This window comes from Hylaeus anthracinus, unplaced genomic scaffold, assembly GCF_026225885.1.
Source record: "Hylaeus anthracinus isolate JK02 unplaced genomic scaffold, UHH_iyHylAnth1.0_haploid 11982, whole genome shotgun sequence".
In the NCBI taxonomy this organism is placed as follows: domain Eukaryota; kingdom Metazoa; phylum Arthropoda; class Insecta; order Hymenoptera; family Colletidae; genus Hylaeus; species Hylaeus anthracinus.
The window spans coordinates 6991616-7011658 of NW_026534330.1; the positions used below are offsets into that span (position 1 = coordinate 6991616).

Here is a 20043-nt window from a genome sequence, read left to right on the forward strand (position 1 = left end):
ATGAGCATTCAGTTTTCTACTTCTTCAAATAGTTCCCAGGCTTGAATCACTTCAAACATTAGTTCAATTTAAAAATACTTAAATATGTTAATGAAAATCTGAAAGACTGAATAGTTTCAACGATTACCGTGTGAAAAATGTGTAAAGCATTTGAAACATTGGAAATTATTAAAAATTGATTATTCTAAAATTAAAATAAATATTTAGTAAATATAGTAACAATAAGTACGAAACTGTTTGAACAGTAATGACTTCTAGAACGCTTCAAGGAGTTGAAAATTTCAGGACTTCCGAAGTCAATTATACCATTCGAAAAGGTTTATATTGTTCGGCAACTTTTAATTTGAATTCATGTTCAAAGTGAATCGAGACCCTCGACAATGTTTAAAAATACCAAACTATAATCATCTTTTAAGTAGAAATACCGCCTGGCATTGGTAATTAGTATTGCACAGACTATTCAGCAGTTTAAACCCTCGTCACGCATATTGATTTCAGTTCTGTTCACAGAAACATCCCTCACGCGAATGGTAGATGATCCAGTCTATGTACCGTGTGACTCTCGTGTAAACACCAGGATACCCTGGACGAGCACATCCGTTACCCCAGGACACTACACCTATAAGCTCGTATTTCTTGTCCTCGCGTTCGGCTATCAGCGGGCCCCCACTGTCTCCCTGTAACCAGAAAGAGGTATATGAAAATTGTTCATCCGTAAAATTACTATCATTTCAACATCATTCGATATTCGAAAACTGTTCATCAATTTTGTGAAGAACACGAATAATTACAAAGGGTTTCTAGGACTTTATAAGAGATAAATAATTGTGTGGTGCAATTACAATTTTTAGAAAAGCATATGTGTTCAATAGGGTGAACTTTAAAGTTACACATCTATTATTTTAACGTCTATACATATAGATATAGTTATATTCTATAAACGTGGGCACAAGGCTTTGCATAGTCAGCATGTGCGAATATGTATTACCAAAAGCAACTATACCAAGTTTGAAATCGATATGTTCAGAAGTTCCCTAAAAATAAAATCTCAAATGTCACGCAACTTTATGGGGCCCATAAATCAGATCTTGTTACAATAAAAGTTGACTCAAGACACACTTGCAGACATCTAATAACCAAGATACGGTGCGTTGTAACGTTACCTGACAGGAGTCCTTCTTGCCATCGTTGTATCCGGCGCACATCATGTTATCGGAGATCATGCGAGGGCTGTAGCTCGTGTTACGGCAATCCTGAAGGCTCATGACCGGTACCTCGACTTCCTGCAGGAGACACGAAGGCTTTCCATCCTCTTGCAAGGTACCCCAGCCTGATGCTATTGCTTTCGTCCCGACGTATTGGTTATCTGAATCATTAACGCCACCCGTATTGCAACGACGGAACCGCTCAACACGACAAAAGAGTGAAAAAGAGAGAAAAAGTGACGCTGGAACGCGAACAAGCACCTCGAGCTGATAAAGCATGAGCAACGTTCCACATCAGTCGGATCCACTTGCACTTTTCATCGCGAAGATATTGGTAACAGGTGACACGGGTTATGCAATACGGTAACAATTGTTGTTGCAGTTATCGACGTACGGCACGTTCACGCGAGGAAGGCCTCGATTTTATGAAAAAAAATCTATCATCGCGACGATTGCAGCCGAGAAAGGTACCCGTATGACGACTAATTTATGCTGACACGTCGTGCAATCAATCGGGCAATGAATAACACGACGTTTGACGGAATTGTGCAACGATGGACGACGGACGCTGTTGATACGATCGTTTCACTCATTAGGGTAGTGGTTGTTAATCTTTTCCAGCTCGCTGCGCAGTTTGTAACAGAGATGGCTAATTAATGGTACGCGTATCGTATTAACACGTGATCGAATCTTAATAGTAGGCTAAGAATTTCGGGGTAAATTTTTTCTTTGTCGAATTTGATACTTTGTTGAAAGTTAATGAGTAATGTTAGCCAGGCATGGTTTAGTATGTAATCGTTTAGTTAGTGTTGTTTATCAATGTTTCTGCCATTAAGGAGTGTTCTCGTAAACATCGATATTCTGAGCTAGAAAAGATAGCACTACTTTCTTTAAGAAACAACTTTTAGTCCTAAGAACTGAAACACTTAAAGAAGTAAATGTAGTATACTTCATCACGAATAATAAGAATTTCACTAAAATAAATTATTTTCATCCCTTACACTTTGAAATTTACAGCAAACTGTCTTCTATGAAATTTAAATATTTCTAAATGAATCAAGCTCATATGTCTTAGAGGGTGGAATGAAATATTCATAAATATCGTGCACGTTTAAAAGTGATGCCACGTGGTGTCATATATAGCATTTTTGTTATTAAAGGGAAGAAAAGAAACGTCACCTCGTACAGACGGCAGACATATGGGTTTTATCGCGTCGCTTAGGGGCACCCTCTCGTTGAGCCGCAGCAGGGCTATGTCGTTGTCGAAATTCAGGAAGCTGAAGTCGCCCATCAGTATTCTGACCACGTATCTAGTCTCGGATCCTCTTTCGACGCACCTGTCGTGCTCGCCGAAGGTGACCTTGATCATGAACCACATGAACCTGAAAGCGGGACTAGAAAAGCTGACCATGCTCGCCTCGAGAACAGGATCATAATTAGCAATTCAAATGAACGCTTGGAAGGTAGCGGTTGGCTGGTCGTATTGTTTAGTTTCAGGTTTCAAATAATAATTTCAGATTTTATTTTATTATTAGAATGTAAAGAGTTGATCAAGCTTTTGTTTTTGATCTTTCAGTTCAGGATCATCTTCAGGAGTACAAAAATGGATGAATACTTGAGTTTCAATTTATTACAGTTAAATGATTATTGTCTGTCCTTAGATATATTTTTGTTTTCCTGTAGATAACTCCAATCTGGAGGATAGGGTACTAGAAGCTTGATTAAGGCAGTTAAATTTGTTTTACTTTTTATTAGACAATGCTTACCCTTTGACGCAATGAGCCGCGGTGAGGACATATCGATCGTTTATCAAAGTGCCGCCGCAGTAGAATTTATTCAGGTACGAAAGTCTCGCCATCCATGGGAATTCGTTCACCTGTGTCGTTTGCCCGCCAACTATTCGACTCTCCTCGTTTCGCACACCGCAGCCTAATCATTCAAACGACTGATTTCGTTAACAAAATTGTTCTCTTAATAGGAAGCTTCATAAAAACCTCATGACAGCATTGAATACGGTTACTTCTTTAATATGGGTAATCAAAAGTTTTATTTAGAATATCCAGAACAATTTCGGAACGAATAGATGTTAGTTCATAATTTTAAATCCTAATTTGAACATCCTTTGGGAATTTAATTATTAGAAAGGAATATGTAGCTAAGATACTTAATTCAGAAGCAAAATATTTTATTGATAAGCTCGTGATTCCAACACTTAAATTGTGGTATTACGTTGTCTCGATAATACAATCTTAGTTATTTAGGCTGCTCCTCCGAAATTATTAATAAAAATACAGTTGTACTCACTGCAATAACATGGTCCAGGCTCTTCTATGGCAGATGGTGGTTTGTTACCAAAAATTCCAAAAAAGTTCTTCACCTTTTCACCGAATGTTCCTGCCTAAGAGTTTGCAAATGATAGTGCATACTTATAAATATTGTTTCACTGTGCACCTTTGAAATCAAAATCGAAATCTCAATGTAAACAATTATTCGTCTTCGATTAATTTCTAATGTCCACAAATTCTTTATAAAGTACTCGCAAATTTTCATACAGAACAAAAATTTGATAACGAAACATTACTAGAAATTAGCCAACGGATATTCACAGCTATGTATTACTTTTGCTTTAGATGTGTGGCAATCGAGCTGCCATTTACTTCCAACAAATGTATGGCAGTTATCATACACAAGATTAAAATTGTCCACCCCTATTGTTTTTTTTCTAATGTTTCAATGTTGCAACTCGTTTTTTCAACGTCATTCACTTTAAACACAGAAATTTTGAAATCGAAATCACGTTGATACAAATTATTATTCACAATGTATTTCAACATAGTTAAACCATAAATATGTACAGAATGAGGTAAATTAGGCGCGTGGATAACAGATATTTGAAGATCGAAGTTATAAGTCATTGGAACAGTAAGAAATTCAATATCTTCGACTAAACAGTAATCTATCTGCGATTAATTAGCAATTTATAGTCTGCATGCGATGACGGTAGTGTTCCATGTGAATAGTCTTACTTGACAAGGGTCTGAGGCCAGCAATAGGGCAAGTGATAATCCAAGGCACCACGAGAACCTCATTTTCCGCGATTGAACTCGATTACGTTTAATCGGTGTGAACTTTCACGCGTCACGTCCCAGAGGAAGGATACTATCGATGAAGGATACGCCGCGCGGGCACTGTCAGGAGTGAGTTAGAGACATGTCCCTAGCCAGGAGTTACTATCGCCAGTGTCCCACGGCGACTGAGGGGGACTCAGGTCGAAGAGGTAATTGCTATTCCAAAGGAGAAAGACAGCAGAGCCAACTGGTCGGCGACTGGACAGTACCTGACCAGTTCACGTTCACGTTCAGGGTCGAATTACGGTTGACTGGTATTGACCGTCATCAGGGTCATGGTAGCGGTTTGCACGATTTGCATCCACCGCTGCAATTTCGGTTTTATTCCTCCTTTCGGTGCCTTTTACTTCATAATCGTCACGAATCTGAACGATGACCACGTAAGTGATCTGACGTGTGCTTTGCCTTGAAGACAAATAGAGGGAAAGCATTAATTTAAGGATTCAACATAATTTTGGAAACTGTGTGATTGTAGAGGGGGAGTATTTATGGTTTGGTTCAATTTTGTGAATCGTGTTAGATATAGACGTGAAGAATTCCCTCAAATTTAAATGAATGCTTACATTAAATTAATATGGAACTATTTGTCTTTCTAACAGCATTGAAACAATGTATTCGTTATTTTCATTGGATCTTCAGTGATTTATATTTAGATTAGTTTGTAATACAAATAATGTCTTAGCTATTCAAAGAATACTTGAGATTTCATTTCATTTGGAATTTATTTACAAATATTCGAGACTGAAAATGTTTTGGATGCATTCGGGTCGGCCAACCTACTTCGACGCACCCAAAAAATCAGTCTACAGAATGCATTATGCAGATTCCATGGGAGAAAACGTTTATGACTACCCATCTGTATCTTATTATACGCTAGCCTGGTGCGTCATGTGGTACCGTTCCGCCGCGAGTGTTTCACACTAATGATGTCCCATGAGTTTAAGATAGGGAGAGACGGTTCGTCCGATATACCCATTAATTTCTGGTTTTTCCACTTTCGGCTAAATTACGCAGCATTTATATCGTTTGTAAGGTCTGTGATCCTGAATATCTAACAGTTAAAGAAACGTGTCTTTTTCCTTAACGAGTTTGATGTATGTACACGAATATTTAATGGTACTTGGAAAATATTTGTTTAACAATCTTGGGTACGTTCTATGTTTACAAATGATCGAAGTGTGGTGTTTTACAGTCATATTTTCAATATAGTTAATTATATTTAGCATAAAAAATATACATTTTTTAACTTTCCGAATATTTTTGCATTGATTGTCTCTGTTCAAAGCCAATATGATTAACGTTATTAATAATATCGACTACAAAGTTAATAAACAATTTCGGCATCGATGTTGATTAAATACATACAGTGCAATATACATATTTGGTGAAACAGATATAAATGATCGAACACTGGTTTCAAAGGATGCATCGATGCATACAATGATGTTCTGCTTTCAACAGAATGTTCGCTTCATTAACTTAATCCCGGTTTGACAGGAAACCGTTACTAGTAATTATTCCAGCAACGTTCGACTGTCGTTCACGCAACAAAGGTGTGTCGCGAGTGTGTGGAACTGTACAATGTCCTCCAAATATTCTAATGTTTTTGACAATAAACACGAAGAAGGAAGCAGTTATTGGTAGTTTGCATCTATCGAAAATGTAGAAGTGTAGGCGCTTAGAATTAAATAGAATTCAGAATCTCAAAGGAATCGAACGAAGAAAATCGAATAATAACGAATTCTTTTATTTATTTACATGTGAGAGCATTAATAACTTCTATACCACAAGGAACTTAAGTACTTAACTTACTGATAGAATACCAGGTCTGCTAATAACATTGTTTAAACTAAATAGTTACCATAACTTTACAATCTATAAAACTATATACACTATGTATAATACTACAATATTAAGTGATCACTTGGCAAAATGTACGATGAACTCTGCTAGTTACAGTATAATGAACGATTTCGTGTAAGTTTTCATCAGGTTTCTAATTTGTTAAGTCAGTAGCCAATGCGAGCTCTTCTATTTTACGGATAACTTACTATTCGATCGCATTTGGGTAAATTCGCATTTATTGTTAAATTATTTAACAAGAAATACGACGATTATAAACAAAACCTACTAACCATTCTTGGTATGAGTAAGTGTTTCCAATTATTTCGGGCTTCTTAAATAATTCCTGTTTAAATGTATATGTATGTACAAACTCGAAAGCATTCTTTCAACTCTGGGCCATAAGTTAATTATTTTTAATGAGAGCATATGCATCCTTGTTTCATGTTGATATTGATCCATTTGAGATATCTGGTTACCCTGGTGTACACTCCAGGATATCCTGGCCTTCCGCACCCAACACCCCATGAAACTATACCTAAATCGAGGGAAAGAATAAAAATTAGAAGAAAGTTGTGCGTGCATTGTACTAAAGAAATTCCTGTGGTTCTTCAAACGCGATTTCCTCGGTGCCTTTCTATTTGGTTAGCAGACGATGGAAATACTTGAAAATCTATCCAATATCTAATCCCAACCTAATTTGGTCGTACAGTTTGACGGAAAAAAATAAATACTATGTAATTTTCCAAAATTAAATAGATCTGCAATCCTTCGTTAATTCTAAATCAATTAATTCAGTTTTTATTTACGTTAGCACCAAATGCAGTGATTTCTTCAAAGTAGTACTCTGATTGGCATACGATCTATCTCCAAAGAAGTTATCCAAGTTGTCGATTCGTTTCTCTCCTGTCTACTCAAATATGCCTATAGCGTATATATTCTAAGATTAACGATAAATAATACTAATAACTTACCAACAATTTCGAGTCTGTCGCCTTCGTGCACAAGAAGAGGACCGCCGCTGTCACCTTGACAGGAATCCTGGCTACCGCGACCAGCGCAAAGCATGTTATCAGTGATACGATTAGCTCGATATTTCATCATGCGGCACTGCGATAAGCTCAATATCGGTACTTGTACTTCGTTAACTATTCCTGCCAGCATTCCTCCCTCGCTTGTTCGACCCCAACCGACCACGGTTCCCTCTTTACCAGCTGGATCTGTGCCTGGAAACATCATTGCAAATCGCCTGAGGAACTTGGTGGATGTATAGTATGGGTCAAAGACTATTTCTTGCTTTCCAGGATCTTTCATTGATATCCGTATATTCCAAAAGTAAAATAAATGGGTCTATTATGTATACGAGAGTCCACTACATTTTTTTTTTTAATAGAACTATTTGATAAAGGAATGTTTCAGAAGAAATCAACATGTTTTGAAGGACATTCAGATCTATGCAATTCAGGACCTTAATCATGAAAATCTATCAGATAGTTTTCGAGATATCGTGCTATACAGACTTATAGTAAGATTTAATTATTCCTTTGGGTCTTCGTGTAACGATAATCATATTTATCACTTGACCATCTCTCTCCCACCCTCCTTGCTCCTCTCCTTCTTCCTTGCATCGCACTGTCACTCCTTTCAACATCTGTCGATCCTTAATCCGCACTATCTTTCCACCCCTTACCTCTAATATCTCCCTTACCATTTCCCTGCTATTTCTCTCCTAATGCACCTTTCCAACGCGCGATCCCAAAGTTTCCCTCTCCCACCTACGTACCCTACGCTTCCTCTTATCTTCCTTTAACCAGTACTTCTCCCTTTTGATCTCGTTACCGGACCTGAACGTCGATACTTCGCTTCTATTTCTCTCAATCATCCGTCCCTTCGATTGACTCGAATCCTCCTGAGCCCTTATCTCTCCGCACGAAGAATTACACCTTCCCCTTCTAACCAACTCCTCTTTCTTCCACCCCTGTATTTTCCCCTTACTTCCATTTCCTGCCCTCTTCTTATTTGCGACGCTTTAAAACTCAAGTCTCTTGAGTCGTGTCACTTTAGAAATACAAATGCAGTGTACAGGACACTGATGCTTACCCTTTTGCGGCAAACACACTGGCTTAATGCTTTTGGAAAATTTCACCGACTTTCGAAGCCTCAGCAAGGCGACGTCGTGATTGTAGGAGTTCATGTCGAAGTTCCTGTGACGAATCACGGCGCTCACTGCTCTCATCACTGCTCGTCCATCGGTGGTTACGTGCTGGTCGTAATCTCCGAGCACTACGCGCATTTTTGATCGTTTCAATCTGTGAAACACGTTACATTTTCTATGCAAGGAGTTTTCTGAATATGTACAAATTTAATTTCTTTTAATAGTATGGTACAGTAGAATACTGGTGGTGAATATTAATAGTTTTATATTTTATACATCACGCGAAGTACAATTTCATTGGAAAAATATTGAGTTAGTTCGAAAAAAGTACATAGAATTATCGTAAATAATTATGAACTGTTCACATTTTTATTATTATAAAACACATTTGAAAATCCATTCTTAAATGATTACAGTTTAAAGGCGCGAAGAAGGATTGATGCTCAACAAGCTAAAAACAATATTCCTTCTCAAATATTTAATGAAAAATATTATAACGAAAAGGGCAGTGGAAGGAACACTGTCTTCCGTAGTTACAATAATATCTTCTTGCACGTGAATGTAGAAAATCAGAAACTTACCTACGCACACAGTGAGCCGCAGTAAGAACGTAATCGTTGTTAATAAGACTGGCTCCGCAATGAAATCGACCGTCGTACACGAGCCGCGCCACCCAGGGATATTTGTTCGGGGTTGTGGGTCTTCCGCCGACGATTCGATCCTCTTGATTGGACACACCGCACTCTGGAAGGCAATTCCTCACTCGTTACTGCCTATTACTGTCTCATTATTGGTCCTCTAGATGAGTCAGACGCATTCAGAAGCGCTTTCTATGACTGACTGCTACATCCGCGGCTACGTGGCACGTAACCATACGTGCGGACGGGTGTTATTACACTGTCAAGTGCAAATTCTATTACGTGACGTAACAAGTTCGCAAAGTTACACGAAGGAAAGTTATTTTTCAGTTACACTTTCGTTCCGCTGCGAGTCGAACGTGGTGGTAACTTGTTTCATCAATTTTCTTAAGTAACTCCTCTAATGGAGTTTCTCTAGGTGGAGTTGAAGGGACTGTTTGATCGAATTTACAGTCTGCTTTTAGGAAAGAGCTCTTAAATTTAATGGGTCGTATTCACTTAATTAATTCATGAATTTGAATACTTAGATTAATCAGTTGATAGTACGTGGTATGAAAATGAATCTCACAGTTTTAGAAAAGTAGATTAATTGATTCTGAACATCAAGCAATGTCCAAATGCTTGTGTCAGATTGCGTACACTAATACCTAGAATACTATTAATCTTTTAAACATTGAACAATTTTCTGGGTTATTTATCATTAGAATATCAATATCTCTCGGACGAAATTCTGAAGATATTTGCACAGTCTTACCGCAGGTACAGTTCCGTACGGCTTCGTCGTCTGCATCCGAATCAGTAGATATGTCAAAGCCAAATAATTCGTCGAACAGGAATTTTCCTTTCCGATTCTGCGTTGAATTCGTCCACTGAAAGAAACACATCGCTGGATGTCACACTTCCACGGTTACGTTCACTTTCTATTCCAAATAAGCAAGAAGAGCGACCGGAGACAGTGACCATCATTCGAATTATGGGTCAAGGCCTTCGTCGTTAAATCAGTATTTGCTTGAACAAACTGGGAACCTTGTATTATACATACAACGTTTATTTGCTGAACTAAACGTCCTAACTGGCAAGAATGGCGTAACGAAGAATACGCAATGGAAGATACTTCCAATTTCACTGACGCTTATCACAATCTTCGACGATTTATATATTACGGCAATCTTCAGGAAATATTCGAATGATGTTGAGTACACTTAAAAATTTTAAGACAAGTAATGGCTCTAAACACACTCTAAACCGAGGGATGATTATGATTAAGCAATCAATTTTATTAAAATGTACAACTTTCTCTGACGTCTTCTTCAATGACTAGCTGATACTCTCGCGATATTGGTATGAACTGTCTCTCCAATTTTGAAAGCAAGTTATGTCAGTAAGGAGTATAGAAAGCTTTCGATTTGCTTGCACAATATACAGAGAAAGTCACGTCAGTGGTTATGACAGTGCTGTAATTGTAATTCAGAAGCCAAAACTTTTAAGTGCTATTACAATTGATGCTGCTTATTGGAAAACTAAATTAAGTAGTTGAGACAACAATTACTGTAGGATTAGGTTTTCTTCAATGTCAACAAACACAGAACTTAGAAATGATAGTTAGAAATGATTTTATATATAATCCACAATTGGTCAACCAAACTATTACTTGTCGAAAACAACACACCAAGTATGAGAAAATTGATGATAAACGAAATTAAACAAAGCTGATGGAACATTATTAACAAAGAAAAAGCAATGGATACATAAGGTAATTTTCACCTGAGAATCTCAAATTACTTTCAAATATTTTCATTCCCTTTAATATAACTAAATCGATGTAACACAAATTCAACATATTCATAACTTTTACTAAAACTACTTTCACACTCACACCAAACCACAGTGTCAAAACCACTACTCACAGTGTAATTAGTACTCGCCAGAGAATCGTCCTTCAGAAATCTAACGTCCATGCTGCGAACATGGACGAGTAGTAAGAGGATCGCAGCCAGGATCCAATTTTTTCGTGGTGTCGACCCCAAAGTCATGTTCTGATCGACAGTTGACATTCGACGAAAAACTCACGGTGAAATCCTCCGTCTCTCATCGACGAAACTTCCTAAGCTCTTGACGTGTCCGCGGGTTTCTTCATGATCGCTCATTCTATCGCGTGTTCCCGCACTTTTCCACCGTTCTTCGTGGATCTTCTTCAACTTCTGGCACCGTGCTTCGCATCCAGAAGCTGCAGGAGATCGGCGAGGTGGTGCAGACGCTTTCACCGTGGTTCCACGAAGACGACAGACTGACCGACCAAGACCGAGCCGAGGCGTTCAACGCTCGCGAAGAAAGTTCTTTCTCTATGTCCTGTTGCTCTTCCCATTCAGTACGCGACGCTGATCGCACGTGATCCTCTCGATTCGAAATTGGCAAGATGGACGTGGAGGTGGATTCATGTCACGCTGCTATCTCTGTCAATCGATCTCGGGATTCGCTTGTTTGGAATCTGCTCGCTTTGATCGCTGACACTTGTGGGGATCGATCGACATTGCTAGGGGCGCGTTGTTGCAGTTGCAGGGAGAACTGGTATTTATAAATAGATTTATTCATGAAAATCTTCAGTATTTTTTTGTTTCATTTACTACACATGTATTTCTGTGTTATATAATTCTGTTGTACATACTTTAAAACAAAATATTTTAAATAACACTTTCATCTTGAATCAAAAGGCATAAAAATGCAATAATTTGTCAATTGCTAACAAGCACAAAGAAAGATCAACAAAATTTGTCAGTTCGTCCATTCGTGTACTTGTAATCATTTAAAAAAATGTCTCTTTTAGTGTTTCTCCAGATGAACGAGCGACATATTCGTCTTCGTCGAATGAAATTGCGTGGTCCACGGAGCGACACGCTGCAAAAATATGTTCCATTGCGAAGAAATGTTATTAAAAAAGTTCTTCACTGTACGAAACAGCGGCCAGAGTTACGCGACTACTTCGTGCGTGGTCAGACCGTCATGTGTTCTTCACGACAAGCTACTACAGTTTTCCTCCTCACAAATCGCTATTAGCTTTGCTTTTGTCTGCCAGTTCGTGGGAATTTCATCAAATTGGTTCATTCCAGTTTTACGTAAAGTTTACCGTTGAGAAGTTTCGACGATTGAGGTTAAACATCGTGGACATGCTTTCTGTCGAGTGCAAATTAATTGAAAAAAATCAGAAATTGTCGCAAAATTAAAAAGAGTTCTTGATTTACTTAAAAAGAAAAAGTTTATGATCGTGTACGTCTTATATATTTTCATATAAGAAAACATATATATTCATATGTATATTCTTTCATTAAAAGAACCGAATAGAATTAATTGGAGCAAAATTAAATTAATTTAGTGAACTCAAACAAATCCAGAAATACGACTTTAAAATATAGATTTGAAAGTCCAATAAATAATGGTGTAATTATAAAGATAAAACAATAAAGACGTAACGTTTGGAGAGAAGACCTTTCAGCCCTCATCATACTTCATTTGCTTTTACTCATTGATCGAAGAAACAGGCCAAAGAAATCGAAAAGCCGTTTTAACTTTCACCCGCAAGAAACATCTTTCTCTGGTACATTACCATTGCGATATTCTAACATGCAACATTCATTGTATTATGACACGTATGTTCAAAACTTCAACGATATTATCATTTTATGAACTCAACTTTCATCTTTCTTGCGTGAAGTACATCACAAGTTACGTCTACCTATGTCACGTGGTTTTTTTCTTAAAGGAATATAAGGATATACTCGTGATAAGCCACTGTTAAGATTACGAATGAGATGATTAGATTAATTTTTATGGAACTGAACCGTAATGAATACTACTATACACGTTCTTGAATAGTTTTCTTTTGTATTGGAATGGTTTTTAATACTTTTTTGTAAAATACATTACAGTAGTTTATTTGATTTGATATAAATTCCAATGACTGCTATTCCTATTTTAATTTGGGAAGAATCAGGAGTCGACGTTGACGGTCTGGAGGTTTCACTAACCCACATTCACCATTGAAAGCAAAACGTTTCTGACTACTGACCCGGTTTCTGTTATTGCCCGTTCATCTCGATCGAGGACTGGCATTTATCTAACATCTTTTAGTGATGTTTACTTTACCTTCTACACTCGTTTTGTCAGCTGCCGTTACTTCCACTACGCTGAAACAAACGTTTTCGAAAATATCGTTCGAAAAATAAAGTCGAGATGTCCGTCACCATAGAGCTTGAATTTGGAATTGGCTTTCGACTTAAACAGAGTTTACGACTGATCTGGATTGTTGGTTCCAGTACTTTAGTAAGATTACAAAATCAAATTAATGATATAAATAACAACTGAATTGTTTTCATTACATCATGGATATGTTCTTAAAGTTTGTCGTAATTCTGAAATTTGTGATCAAGTTTTAGAAATACACCATGTCACTTTCACCATTAAATTATTTATTAAACTTGTTCTATTCAGGTAGAAAATTTATCCTCGGTAATACTCACATCAATATCATTTGAAAATTATTTATGTAAACTTTTATAAGGCGTGGTGTTCTCTAATAAATTCCAGTTGTATGATTTAAAAGTCGATTAAGGCTAAAAATAATCTTACTTACAACGTATACACATCCATATCTTTTTAATTTCCTATGGACTGTTATTTATTCATCATTATACAGTAATAATTCTCGCGCAATGGTTGTTACTTCCCATATCATGATAATTTTTGGTTTTCCTTCCTGCGCTCTTTATAGACGAAGAACACAAAGCTTCAACAATGGAAGATTCCATGAACAAAATGAAATTATTATCCAAACTGAGAACTCTAAAATGGAAAATTATTGGTGAACGTATTCTTTATTCAACAATTGCTTTATACAGGAAGTGCGGCATCAAAGGAAACGGGGATCCTCTGTATGTACACGGGACTAGATTATCTTAACTACGTGCAACGATTTAACGATTAAAATAAATTAATGATTCGCAACGATAGTACACGGTTCCGCGGTTATTTACAAGTACATCTTTAATATTTTTATGGCTAAACGAATGTGGAAATGTTGGTGAACCTGTGATGATGGAAACTATCGCGTGCCCTTTATCTTTAATACTGATCGTACTTGTTCGTAGACATATCTCAACAATTAAAAGTAACAGATTCGGTGTACGAAAGGTGCTTGGTAATTTTTCTAAGCGACGAATAAGTGTCGGACTGACCCATCATCTGGCTTCTAATGAGTAGAAACTAGGATCGAGGTGGTGGACACACGCACTCGCCATCGAGATGATCTTTGAGCCAACCGAGATAGTTGGTCAGTTTCGTGTAAATTCCTGGCAAGTTAGGTCTGGCGCAACCACGTCCCCACGAAATTATTCCTGCATGAAAAAATAATTTATGCATGTATATTTTATTTTCAGTAATAAATCGACATGTAGTCCACCTCTGCTTGTATTAAGAAGGAAAGGATCGAAATTGATTGATGTCTTGGAAGTAAATATTCATTGACATTATAAAAATATAAATCATATAAACTTATTTTATCGAGTACAAAATGTATATGTACACATTTATATTATATAATAAAATTTCACATATACGTTTGTATGGTATTTATATTATCATACTTTTATATAAATTTGTATATATAAAATTTTATCGTATATAGTAAAATAATTTTATGCTTTTTCTGTAAATGACTGTTTGGGTTGTAATCGTTTATGTGATTTATATATTTATAAGGTTAATTAATGTAAAGTATAAATCAATATTCGTTTGTAGCCTTACCTACGACTTCAAGATGGCCATACGTTCCTTTTACATGAAGGGGTCCACCGCTGTCACCCTAAGGAAAAAAGGAAAATAAAATTTTAATAGTGTTGTGGTATTGTACTTAGTTTAATTATTTCTTATTAGTTTACAGCACTATTATCCTTCATGGACATTTTACGATCTATGCAGAAACAGAATTCTTAATATTTGTTCAACACAATTATATTTAGTTTATTTTTCTATTTCATTTCCCACTGAATTTTGCTTTCATCTTAATTTCTATCAATTTCGAGATGCTTGAAACAGTTTGAAAATTGAGTGGTACTTGGTCCACGTTGAGAATCCCTGTTTTTAGGTATTCGGTCGAATACTCACGAAACAAGCATCAAGTTTGCCGTCCAAATAACCAGCGCAGAACATGTTCTCGGTGATACGGTTCTTCTGATACCCTGATTCATCGCACTCTTCCTGGGACAAAATTGGAAGATTGACTTTTCGTAACTCATCACTAACAGGTTCGTCCTCACCGGTTCGCCCCCAACCAACCACCGTAGCTGTTGCCCCCGTGTAGTCGATAGCTTCTAGGAAAAGTAAGATATCTGTCAATTTCCTGGGTTCAAGGGTCAATGAAAGGTGGCAGTCTAGACTTCGCGAAAATTTAATGCTCGGCAATCTATCCAACGAAACTTTAAATATGAACGATTAAATAGTATCACAAATTTTACGTTGCACTGTAAATAGCAAGCCGTGCAGTTAAAAACTCTTATAAATGAAATTACATTGAATATGCGTTTTAAAAATATTCTAAGTTAGAAGTTTAATATAAGAAATTGGTTCTTTAAATAAACATTTTTCAAGCAATCCAGAATATATAGAATTGAATGAAACAATATTTGCATGGTTAAAGTATATAGGATTTGACCTAAACAAAACAAAAGTTCATCAAGAATATTAACTAGAGGACTATATAAACATTTCTGTATATCTCAAGGTATAATTTTCATTACTTTAAAGTTTTGATGGAATGATGTGTAAAATAGATTTTTCTTCACATTGTTTCCTCACTTATCATTTGCGATATGGGATAATTTTGCAATAAACCAGCAAACACTTACTGTCTTCGGGTAAACAAGCAGTTCTCACGATACCATTTACATCCACGGGTCGATCCATTTCGATGATAGCAATATCGTTGTTATAGGTATACGCGTGGAAGTTCTCGTGGATAGTAACTGATTTGATGCGACGAACTACAGCGTCTTTGTTTAGATTTGGACGGTTGCTGTCGGCCAAAACAAGCTTGATGCCTCTCCTGTCGAACCTGAAATATGCCAAAGTCAATTTGGTGCTATGTAGAGAGAAATTTCTTTAGAAAATACTCGACTTGAAAGATGATTCATATTTTTAACATTTGTAATTTTATGTGAACAGTTTCAGGTGAGAATAGATTAATGAAGAGCGAAGAGATAAGTGGAATTGAAAACTCCATATTCAATGCGTGAATAATTTGAAGTGTTATTTAATACCTTTGGGTATTGCCGTTTTATAACAAAAACAATGGACAATACTTTTACTGTAACAATTGGATAGACAGTGGTTCGGTTATTTTTGTAAATCGATTGGAATCGCATTAAATCAAATTTAAATCCTTCTCGTGTCAGTACTCACCCCGCCATGCAATGTGCTGCTGTGAGTACGTGCCTCCGCGTGATTAAGCTTCCGGCACAATAAAATGTACCTTGTTTGCTCATGCTAACCATCCACGGGTACTCGTAGACGCTGGCCACGTTTCCACCGACGATCCTGATTTTCCTGCCCACCCCACAAACTGCAACGTACGTATACAAATCAGAATTACGATTCGATAAAATGTAATTACTTATATTTTATATTTTACCAAAATGGTATATTTATACAGGACTCAAAAGACAAAAAAATTGTGAAATAAACATAGAAATAAAAAATGGTGCATTTTAGTACCAATTATTTTAATTCGATTATTTTAATTCGATTATTTTATTTCGACGTTGTAGTTATTCAATAATAGAATGTATAATTCTTATAACATTAAACATTTTGTTCGCTATTTTCGAGTGTTTCAAAACTAATTAAAAAGTAACTACAATCCTTTTATTTCATCATGAGGAAAACGTTGGCTTGAGAAATGATATTTACGCAGCTGTTAGTGCTTCTATTACAGCATTCATAGTTACCACAATTGTCACAGACGTTCGGCCTTTTTGAGGGAAACGAAGGTGTTGGAATGAAGTCGATATAAGACGTTTCTTCTATTGGCCTCAGGTTGTTGATCTGACTGTTTGTAATGTTATAGTGCACTTGAACATTCGATGATGGCAGATTCTTCACATTGTTTTGAGGTACCTAAGAAGTTAAAGAAAAATGAAAATTCTTATAACGTCGTGAAATTTCTCAATATTTTTTGTAGCAATGCACATGTAACAATAACTGAAGGATACTAATCATTAAGGGACATTATAATCAGTTCAAATATGTTTTAGTATTCTCGAATAGTTAAAACTCTCTTCTAAATAGACTGTGACTTTCGAAAAGATAAATGACATTCATGCAAGTAGAAAATATTAAAAATTTGAAAGTTATACGTACAATACACATTTATCGTACACACCGTTATTTGAATAACAGTCTACTTATAATCTATGATTGTACAAATAATTGTTAGAGTTGCTAACAGTAGTCGAGAGATATGGAAGAGCTTGAAAGAGAATATGAATTGTCTAGTTTAACAATGAGTCGTCGGTTGAATAATGATTGTATAAGTTGTACGCTGAGAGTTTATCCCTGAAGTCAAGGTGGATCCCATTCATTCAGGGGCAATCTCTTCGCGCGTCACTAATACAAGAAGAGTTTGTCAATTGTTTCAACACTGTCGTAACGTTTTAACGTCACACTCCAAAAATAAAAATGAAAACGTTACTCTAAACGTAATAATGTATGTTTTGTGACTCTAATCCAAGAATCGAACTGTATAATAAATAATATTTACTTTCAGACTAGCAAACAATGGCCTTAATTAGTTTAAAATATTTTCCACTGTTTTAAAATAAATCATAGGTACAAGACTCAATATTCGTTTTACGACATCACAAACTGAGATCCTTCGTACCAGACCAGATCAAAGACTCCCAATCCCATGACTTACCAATCGCGGCAACGCGTGGGCGCAGCAGCATATCCACAGGAAGACGAGGAGTTTGCATTGCATTGTGTCGCCTGCAGTTGAACGTATTCACGTGGCGGATGGTGTTGCAGTGGTTTTCGGTTAGGCTGGTGGCCGACAGGTGGGCAAGCAGGCAGATGATTTCGGTGCCGCGGTGTACACCGATGTGCCAGTGCACGTGGCTGCGCCTGGGCGTGAAAAGTCTAAAAGTATCGCGATCGTTTTGCCATTTTATAGTAAATTATAACTATCGAGGGAGCCAAGCCCGCCAGTCGGTGGGGATCGTCAGCCTTGAGTGGTGCGTTTGCATTGGCAGATGCTGCGTGTGACAGCCTTTAAATCAGCCGCCAGTGGTATTGTCTCGCTTGTACAGACGCCTGGCACGCGGATACAATTGCAAAATGCCAATCGTTCGCGTGTACGAATAAGCTGGAAGCGTGCTTGTGGGTAACATGGCCGAGCATCAACCACCAACGACGACCAATGTCAAACCACCTCCACTTCTCCGGGGACCCTTTCGTGCGCGTCCTTCCTTTCGGTGATCCAGCAGACTGGATCAATGTCACTTTCGTCAGGCCAGCGGCTACGAGCTTCCCTTGATCGTCTTCTGCCTATTGTTTTCGAACCGTGAGCCAACAGAGAGCGCGTGCGACAACGCTGATAGAAGAGATCTCGCTATTAGGTGTCGAGAACTCCGGCCGTTTATGAGAGCACCCACCTCACAACTGTCGTTCGATTTTTGTAGTTGTTTGATAGGGCAGAGCTTGGATTTTGTATTAAGATTGTTTTTAGAAAATTGGAGTATTCCTTTTCTGGGTCTGTGGGTGTATAAACGGTTTCTTGATTAGATTATATGGAGATGGATTTAATTATATAATGTTGGGTAATGACCTTGACGTTGGAGGTGATAGTTGAGGCTTCTCTCAGGATATTTGATTAAAAAGGTCTTGTTTAGATTGGGTGTTATTACATCTTTCTTCAAAAGGGCACAAATTTTTAGACGTCTATTATCAAATGAGATGTAAATATAATATAAAGATAGTAAAAATTTAGAGCAACATTTCTACTTTTTACAACATTCGAAAAATAAAAGAAGAAATATCGACTAAAATTTAAATACATAATGATAATTCTATCCCTTTTCAAATATTAAAACAAGATCACCGAGATTCGCTATTGGTTGTTTATTATTCAGCTGCTGCCCATAATTAATATTTTTGAAAATAAATTCGATGAAAATTATTCTCAACGTGTATAGTGTATACATAAGAGATTTCATTATTTGTTTGTTAGCTTTATTTATCAAATAATGTGCCTACTCAATGGAAATAAAAAGATACAACTCATGTTACTCAATACTAATTTCTTTTTTATCGTCTACGTAAAATCTTCATGTGCTATTTATTCAAAGACGCGATAGTTTTACGAATCCAAATATTATATGTGTAGGTATGTGAGTGAGAGGAGGTTTCCTCTTCACGCTCCTTTAATTTTTATGTGCAAAAAACATTGCCAGGCTTCACCTTGAGAACTAAGGAATCTGCAAACTAAATATATTAATTCGGTCAAGTGCTTCTTCATAATTATTATCACTCGTTTACCTCCTAACCTGATTGAAACTGATACATCGTGATCAAACACGAATTTAATTTGCAATTCAACTATTCTCACATTTCGATTCATTCAGAGCAAAATAAAATAATTCAAATTAAATTATAGATAAAACAAAACACGAACGTTAATAAAAATGCAAAAAATAAATATAACATATATACAGTTTTTCCATAAACACTATCAAATACTACCTAACACAAATTTCCCTTTCTTACTCCAAGTTTTACCGAAGCAAATAAAATTGTTTCAAACTCAATTTCGGAGTCAAACTTTAGAACCGTTCGTTCTTGAACTACGTGTACTCTTACATTATTAAATGAATTATGCATAGTTTGACAGAGCACTGTAAACCCTGACGAAGGTCCTCTCGGATCAATGGAACAGTTTTGTCAGGGGCGTTGGCAGTAAATACTTTACTAAAGTTGATTCCAAGAAGTTTGTGGCAGTATTACGTGGGATACTATTGCGGTCGAAATCAGGT

At 36.7% G+C, this 20043-nt stretch overlaps 2 protein-coding genes across 2 annotated transcripts; both read right to left on the reverse strand.

The window, feature by feature from the left end:
• Positions 1-241: 241 nt before the first annotated feature.
• LOC128886193 (trypsin-1-like) lies at positions 242-4294 on the reverse strand. Its single transcript, XM_054140847.1, has 6 exons — positions 4232-4294; positions 3510-3603; positions 2972-3134; positions 2385-2599; positions 1164-1366; positions 242-677 (listed from the first exon to the last, which is right to left on the reverse strand). The coding sequence occupies exons 1-6, from the start codon at positions 4292-4294 to the stop codon at positions 495-497; spliced, it is 921 nt and encodes a 306-aa protein (XP_053996822.1). The 3' UTR covers positions 242-494.
• Positions 4295-6076: 1782 nt separating this feature from the next.
• Positions 6077-18188, reverse strand: LOC128886275 (transmembrane protease serine 9-like). Its single transcript, XM_054140986.1, has 14 exons — positions 17931-18188; positions 16963-17131; positions 16418-16577; positions 15865-16070; positions 15125-15330; positions 14765-14822; positions 14226-14355; positions 13109-13149; positions 10876-11033; positions 9723-9837; positions 8912-9074; positions 8276-8484; positions 7150-7401; positions 6077-6713 (listed from the first exon to the last, which is right to left on the reverse strand). The coding sequence occupies exons 1-14, from the start codon at positions 17991-17993 to the stop codon at positions 6592-6594; spliced, it is 2052 nt and encodes a 683-aa protein (XP_053996961.1). The 5' UTR covers positions 17994-18188; the 3' UTR covers positions 6077-6591.
• Between the last annotated feature and the right edge of the window lie 1855 nt (positions 18189-20043).